Source organism: Terrapene carolina, unplaced genomic scaffold (assembly GCF_002925995.2).
Source record: "Terrapene carolina triunguis isolate 2854851 unplaced genomic scaffold, T_m_triunguis-2.0 Scaffold23, whole genome shotgun sequence".
Classification (NCBI taxonomy): Eukaryota; Metazoa; Chordata; order Testudines; family Emydidae; genus Terrapene; species Terrapene triunguis.
In genome coordinates this window covers 17,022,519-17,030,757 of record NW_020664374.1, presented here as the reverse complement: position 1 = coordinate 17,030,757, position 8,239 = coordinate 17,022,519, and the positions used below count along the sequence as shown (strand labels likewise).

At 41.6% G+C, this 8,239-nt stretch overlaps 1 protein-coding gene across 2 annotated transcripts in view; it reads left to right on the top strand.

Moving 5' to 3' along the window:
• Window positions 1-1,907: 1,907 nt before the first annotated feature.
• LOC113405127 (CTP synthase 2) overlaps window positions 1,908-8,239 on the top strand; it is a 134,079-nt gene continuing 127,747 nt past the window's right edge. For both annotated transcript variants that reach the window (XM_026649738.1, XM_026649735.1), the window contains exons 1-2: window positions 1,908-1,948; window positions 6,636-6,697. In XM_026649738.1, the coding sequence (XP_026505523.1) occupies window positions 6,654-6,697 (44 nt within the window). In that variant the 5' untranslated portion in view covers window positions 1,908-1,948; window positions 6,636-6,653. The remainder of the gene's footprint in view (window positions 1,949-6,635; window positions 6,698-8,239) is intronic.

The window sequence follows — 8,239 nt, the reverse complement described above, 5'->3', positions numbered from 1 at the left end:
TTGCAGGCTCGCTGTTCCTGGAAGGCAAGGAGGGAGAGGGGTGATCCACTATGTTCTCCCACCACTGCCGAAAAACCACGGTTTGGGGGTTTGTTTAGTTTGTACATACACATGCTATTTTGTAAATAAATACATTTCCCCTGCAGCACTTTTGTCACCTCAACCCACTGATCTTATACATGCAAACTTAGGCCCTGATCATGCATGCATGTACTTAATTTTAAGTACAGATGAATAGTCACATGAAGTCATATAGGACTTCCCATGTGTGTAAAATTCAGCATGTGGATAATCGGGACCATACATTGCAAGCTGCTTTGGGCAGGGTGCTGTCATTTGTGTTTGTCCATAAAGTACTATGGCTCTGTAAAAATAACAACGTTAAACCTGACAATGCTTTTTTAAGATTATGTCTTCAAGTTTTGGTGGCTTTCTCCGTATGGACATATTATAATGGAAGACCAACAAATTCCATAGCGTATGTATCAAGGAGTGAAGCTACACAACTGGCGATCAAGTGGGTGCCAAAAGCTTCAGTGATGCAATAAGATTGCTGGTGATGGCCATAAAGTGAATATACAGCCTAAGCACATAGCCAGACATGATCCAGGTGGCCCTGAATCTGCAAGAAGGCCGGATCCCTTTAGGATTTGCCATGATGATGGTGTCTCCACATACCGGTAGTGGTCAAGTGGAGTTAGGAAAGGTGAAATAGCATGAGACCCTTTTGAGAATTAAGAGGTAAGCATAGAGGGAAGAGACACTGACAGAATCAGATCAGTGCATGATGCAGGAGAATGTTTAAAATGAATCAAAAGGATCTATGTTATATATAAAATTACATTAACAAAAATAAAACTAACTTCTGAACAATCAACAAAGCTGGAGATAGATTTATCATGCTCTGTCTTTTAAAGCTCAATTCTGTATTGTGTTTGGAGCAGCCATTTACATCAATATGAGTTCTGTGTTCACAGTGGCTGCAAAATCAGCCTTGAAAGAAGACGACCTTTAGAAAAAGTTTGCTTTTCCTTTCAATAGTGAAATAAAGTATCTTCTTATCTGATTTCCATGTTGCTGTTGTAAGTCTCCATAATTTTGAAATTACTTATAAATCTTGGGTCAGTAGCTTGCACCAGAATATGTGAAGGCAGCATTTGACCAAACATTTTATTTCCTATTTTCCAGTCCCTCAAATCAGGAACAGTTGCACCAGGTCTCTGATAACTCATCTTCTTAATCACTTTGCACCCTTATATTTAAATTTCATTCCTTTTCAGAGTGAGATTCCAATCAGTTAAATCAATAGGACTCTGCACAGCTGCAAGGGTTCAACTATGTGAATTTAACTGCATGATCAGGACCTAAATCCCAATGCAGGGAGATGGACTGTGTGTGCTAACATCATTTACATCCATTGTCTGCATCACTCACATTCTTCAGCAGAAATTCCCAGGGGATTGGAAAATCAAGAAAAAATCAGCTCTATTAGTAATTTAAATATCGTGGAGACTTGAAAGCAGTAGCAGTAGTATGGTGAGAACAGTGGGCTATTCCGAGCTACACACGGGAGATTTTCAAGGTCGATATTAAAAAAATATATAGCTAGCAGTCTGGTCGCAAAATGCTCGTGCCAAAAAGTGTCCCAGGCTGGGGCAGGCAGCTCAAGTAAAAATGCATGAGCAAAAGCGCCGGCGGGGCAGAGCAAGTAAGTTTGTGTGGAGGACACGGTTTGCAAGGGGCATTATTCACCCACGGACCTCAGGCCTCTCTGGCTGCCTGGCCCGGGTCCCCCTCCCACCTACGGGCCGCGGCTCGGCGCTGGCTGCAGCGCGGGCTCCCTCAGGCGGCCGCCCGGAGACTCCCTCTGCCTCCCGCCTGCGGCACCTGGGCCCGGGGAGGAAGAACCTGCAACCGCCTCCGCCGCTGAGTCGCAGCCCGCGCCCAGGTAACTGCAGCCTGCCTGGCCTCTGCGGCCTCCCGCGCTGCGCCCTCCTGCCCGGGGCGAGGGGGAGCGGCCGCGGCAAAGGCTCCCCTCTGTCCCCGGGCCGGGCAGGTTCCCCCGGGGGCGGCGCTGCTTTCAGGCGCCCCGGTGACAGCAGCAGCAGCGGGTTTGAGCTCCTCTCCCCCCGCTGCCAGGGCCGTGGGGGCCCATAATCCCGCTCGGGGCGCCCCTGAAGCCCCGGATTGCGCTGGGGTTACAGGAAGGGGGGTTTAGCTCCTGCCCCCTTCACCCAGGCAGCACGACCGTGTTGCTTGCATGTGTGGGTAGTCACTGCCCACCTCTCCTGTAAAAACATGGGAGCCACACCAGCTTTGCCCGAGACCGGGTGACAGCACACAGGGGCAAACACTTCACCGTTTCCTCCCCCCCGTGCATGTTAGGACACTAGGAAAATGACCCACTGCTGAAGCAGTTTAACTGGTAGCCTGGCTGGAGGAGGAAGCTGATTCACTCTCATGATTAAAAGCATGATAGAGATAATGTTCTGCTGTGATAGGGTTGAAAACGATTTGAGTCCATATACATGAGCAGGTGAATTCTTTTCAGCATTAATTGAAGCCAGGCAAGGTGTTGCTGTCAGCTATTGTCAGCAACATGTATTTCCCCAGAGTAGATGAGGCCTATGGGTCCTCTATTCCTCCTTGCACTCTTCCTAATATTTTTTTAATATTTAGACATCTTTAAGTTGTACACTAGAGCCTCTTTCTGTCCAATGATTGGGTATATTCCAATAATTGTAGAAATTATTTCTGTTAATGGATTTCATCCTCATAGATTAGTTTTAGCAAATTTATCAACAAAAATTGGAGGCTTGTAGCTTTCCTGTGCAGGGATCATTAATACCTCCTGATGCTCAGGTCCCAGGTCAAATCTAGGGCCAAATAACTTTTTAGTCATGGACATGACTTATATAGTATATGAGCCATTTTGCTGAGGGCTATTTGCAGTTCTCAGCTCTAACAATACCAACAGAAATGTGAAAAGTAAATAAAAAATTCACCAGTTATACTAATTCATTTTCAGTACAATGCTGCAGGTTTGAGGTACAATCCTGCAAACACTTAACTGAAAATAACTTGTGTTAGTAGAAGCAATTAATCGTGTGAGTAAAGTTATTCACATGTGTATTTGCATGAGTCCGCTCATTAAGAGCATATGGCAACCTAATACCCTCAGTGGTTTTTGTTTTGTTTCCCTTTCCTAGCTAGGTTTGTCAAATTCTTTCTCTGCTCATCTACAAGTCATGGGATCTTTGGAAATAATACTTTCATTTCTACAACTGAAACCATGACCTACTAAATGCTTCTAATTTGTCTTTTGTTTACGTTGACCGTCCGCAGACACGGTCCCCCCGCATCAGCCCGCCGCTTCCTGCAGCTCCCGTTGGCCGAGAACAGCGGACCACGGCCACTGGGAGCTGCGGGGCGCCGTGCCTGCAGATGGTCAAGGTAAACAAAATGTCTCGCAGCCTGCCAGCGGATTGCCCTGATGGGCTGCCTGCTGAAGGTTGCCAACCCCTGGAGTAGAGTATTAGAGACTCTCCCGTTTTCTCCTAGCAGCCAGAGGAGGGATGGCTGTGTGGAAGAGGCACTTCACATTTCAGTACTACTCATCAGAGGATATAGTAGAACCTCAGAGTTGCAAACACCAGAGTTACAAACCGACCAGTCAACCACATGCTTCATTTGGAGCCAGAAGTATGCAATCAGGGAGCAGCAGAGACAAAAAATAAATAAATAAAAAATGTAAACTACTAAAAAAATGAGAGAGAAAGGTTAAATAAAAGATTTGACAAGGTAAAGAAACTGTTTCTGTTCTTTTTTCATTTACATTAAGATGGTTAAAAGCAGAATATTTCTTCTGCACAGTAAAGTTTCAAAGCTGTATTAAGTCAACATTCATTTGTAAACTTTTGAAAGAACAACCATAATGTTTTGTTCAGTGTTACAAACATTTCAGAGTTACGAACAACCTCCATTCCTGAGATGTTCATAACTCTGAAGTTTTACTACATTATGAATAATGGAGTCCCCAGATTTGCTGGCAGGAATCCTAGCACCCTTCCTCTTCTCAGCTATAAGAGTGATAGCTATACTGGCCAGGATGTTTTCCCTGCAGCTCATTGGTTGAGGGAGAATTTTGTGTCAGCCTCTGCCAGTAGGTGTCAGTTAATTTTTTCAAGCCCTTGTTATAATATTGCTACAATAATGACATTTTATCTGATGGAGTGGCTTTTCTGGGCTTGTGGATAAGCTTTGTGATCAGGTATACATCCCACTATGGGTATGTCTATACTTACGCGGTAGTTCGACGGCTGGCTATCGAACTTCTGGGTTCGATTTATCGCGTCTGGTCTGGACGCGATAAATCGATCCCGGCAGTGCTCGCTGTCGACTGCGGTACTCCAGCTCGGCGAGAGGAGTACCGCGGAGTCGATGGGGGAGCCTGCCTGCCGCGTGTGGACCGCGTCTGAACCGCGGTAAGTTCGAACTAAGGTATGTCGACTTCAGCTACATTATTCACGTAGCTGAAGTTGCGTACCTTAGTTCGAATTGGGGGGTTAGTGTAGACCAGGCCTATGTGTACTATATGTAAAGTATTCAAAACGTTATAAAATATTATCTATATGTATACATTCACATAGGTTAAAATATGTAACATTCTTTTAAAATATTTTGAGCAATTTAAAATTTCCACATGTGAGGCAGTTTTTGTGGTCTACATAACAGCCAGGTATTATTATTATTAATATTTATTTATTTACATTGTTGCACTTTGTTGATTGGCCATCTCTGAAACATTAGGAGGGACATTGCTTAGCAATAATCCTGCTCCCCTTGTGGTGATCAGCATCAGTGGAATGACGTATGTTTTGGCTAAGGGGAGAACCCAGGCAGAAGTAGAAGGACAAATAGAAGGTGACCTGAAAAGAGTATATCTATCTATCTATCTATCTATCTCAGTGGTTCTCAAACTTTTGTTTCACACAGCAAGCCTCTGAGTGCGACCCCCCCCTTATAAATTAAAAAAACACTTTTTAATATATTTAACACCATTATAAATGCTGGAGGCAAAGCGGGGTTTGGGGTGGAGGTTGACAGCTCATGACCCCCCATGTAATAACCTCGTGACCCCCTGACGGGTCCCGACCCCCAGTTTGAGAACCCCTGATCTATCTATCTATCTATCAATCATTAATGTGTAAAGTAAAATTGATTCCACTTATTTTTCAAATGAGTGAAAATTTTGAAATTTAAGCCCCAATCTTGCAAGTTACTCTATTTAGATAGACCCTGAAGCTGTGCAGAACACCATTGATATCAGCAGGGCTCTGCATGGAGGTAGAGGTCAGCTTTTGTGCACTGCATTGCAGACTTAGAGGCTTTGTTATTAGCACTATTTTCAAGTTTTACACTGTTTCTTGTATATGCAGTACTGCAGTTGTGTACATAGCAAGTGAGATTGCCTCTAAGCCACTAAAAAGGGGATTTTAAAAAATGCAAATTGTTAAGAACCAGAGAATGACGATCACAGCATGACGTCCCTTCTATGGTTCAAACCAGTTTTATAAACCTTTTGCAAGTATTTTCACTAGAGTGCCAATAAATAGTTCTGCCTATCAGCAGAACTGCTACTGGTACAAGCATTAGATTTGGTTTCTTGTTTGTCTTTCAGGTCAGTTCTTTTGTGGAATTATCTCAGAAAAACAGAATTGATACAAGAACCATGTAGAGCAATAAGAGTACAAGTTTGCTTTTAATACTTTCTGAGTTCACTTGTGTTGTGAATTCTGTATTTTCATGTACTCCACTCTTCTAAATTTTTCATTTCTGTATTTGTCTTTTGTCATTCTTGGCTTCTGTAGTTAACATTTTTTCTTATAACAAGTGTGAATGTAAAGGAACTATTTTTTTTCTTTTCCACTAGTGTTTGCTCTGTACCAAATCATTACCAGGCCTGCGTTGATCCTGTGGGAACTTCTTTTTTTGCCCCACATGTGAGTCTGGGTTGAAAGCGGTAAAGTGACAACCTGCTCTTCTTCCCATTCCTCAGCCGGAGGAGGATGCTGGGAGAGAGCTTTGAATTGATCAGACATCCACAACAGATCTATGGAACATCCAGCAGGATGAGCTCCCACCACCCTGGTTTTTTCCAGCAGTGAAGCTGCGGCTTAGGGTGGGAGTTACGTACAGCATCTTGTCAGGGTAGTTTTACTACAGGATGGTAAACTTTGCTGTTGGACTCCTCACCTCATTTTTTGTGTCTGCCCCTGGCTAGTAGGTATCTGGTAATATGTTAAGCCATGGTCTAATTACTAGATTTCTTTTAAAGCACTATTTTTTGTTAGGCTCTCTGATAGAGTGTTTATTTACTGGGCAGGACTGTAAAGCTTTATCTTGTGTACACACACACACAGACACACACAGACACACACACACTCTCCCTTCTTGTAGAGACTTTATGTTTTAAGATCATTAATAATTAGATGCGAAACTTTGAATTGTGTTAACAAGCGCTGTACACCTCTGTCTTTCCTGGGAACCATCTGAAAATACATCTCACTGTTTTTTAAACAGCTTGTGCCTTGGACTTGTATAAATACTAGTGCCTATTGTTGTCTGTTTTGCAGGCTTATTGTGACATTGTAATGTTGGGAAGGTCTGCACTGCTTACAGCTGTACATGGAAGAAGGTAGCGTTCTGAAGCTATTATAGCTTCTTGTATATTTTTGATCACTATCGCATATTCCAATGTCTTTTGATTTATTTGATATTTAATTTGGAAATATTACAGATACAGTAGTCTTCATCTTTTCACTGTAATATTTCCTCGAACTCTGTATTATTTTATAGCTTAGAAGATAGGAGGTTTCTGAAAATGACACATCTACCTGCTGTGTAGCATGTGTTCTGAATGACAGTCTGGTACTTGTTAACTCATCTCTGACATCTTAATAAAAGGATGAATCCATTTCATTTGCCTCTTGTCCAGTACATTAGCTCTGTTGTACTTCCTATGTCAGTTCTCCGGTGAGATACTGGGCGAAGTAATCAAACCAGATCTTTGATTCTTAGACAGGAGAAGTAAAGAAAATATGCTGAAAATAATGTTTATTTTTTAATCTTAAAACAAAAGATACTTCAAAATTGTAAAATATTAATTATAAAATCATATAAATTAAAGATGAAATTGGAGAACTCTTGGGAGAAAGTAGGGAGGTCCTGGAAACAGTGCAGAGACACAGAGCCTTTATGGGTCGATCCCTCTGGCAGATGCAGACATACACAGGTTTTTGAGTTTGAACGGTCAGCACTGTCTGTAGGGGCATGTGCCCCTGCTAGATGGAAGAAGGTTGAGGAGATTCTGAGTTCAGACTCACAAAGTTTCTTTGTCCTGATAGGGGAATAACCAACATAGCAGAGAGTGTGGCCCATAATTTTTAAGCTGACTGTCCTTTAAGACCCGATTTTGAATTGACTGGGATTTTTCTTTAGCAACACAAAGTCTGTATACTGAATCTATAGTCACACTGTCATTCAAAGCAAAGGGCTCTGTTGGTCAATGTTTTTTGTACTTGTGCTTTTTTTCAGTTTAATGCAATTTCTCTGTGGTCCAAAGTGTGTGGTGTTTGCACAGTATTAACAAATAAGAAGATTACTGTATGCATACTGATTTCTAGGCAGAGGTTTGACCAAGCTGTGTACTTGAGATAAAATTTAAAATATAAATTATTTTACTAGCCACCTAATACTCATGGAATTCTAGGATTCTTATATAAAAAAAATAGTATTGCATTAAAAACAAAAATAACACTTAATAAATGTCATTTGATACAATAGATTTACAGTGTAATATGTGAATTTAAGTATCAGTCATGTGCCTAAAGATTTTTGATGGTCACATCTAAAATTCAAATAAAGAAAAAAAAATGAAAATAATGTCATTTCAGTTTCACATAAATGTCAGTACTGCTTATTGTTATGAAAACAAAACCAAAAAAAATCTTAGCACTTATATAGCACTTTAACTTCATGAAGATACTAAAGTTAAACACAACCTTGACATTATGGATATAAGTAACTGTAATGGTCTAAGTTAAGTCAAAGAAATAAAAGCTAGGCTGTGCAAGATGGCTTAATTGTGCTATATAAGCATTTCTTTACTTTTGTTTCATAGAATCGTACGACTGGAAGGGACCTTGAGAGGTCATCTAATCCAGTTCTGGGCTGGTGA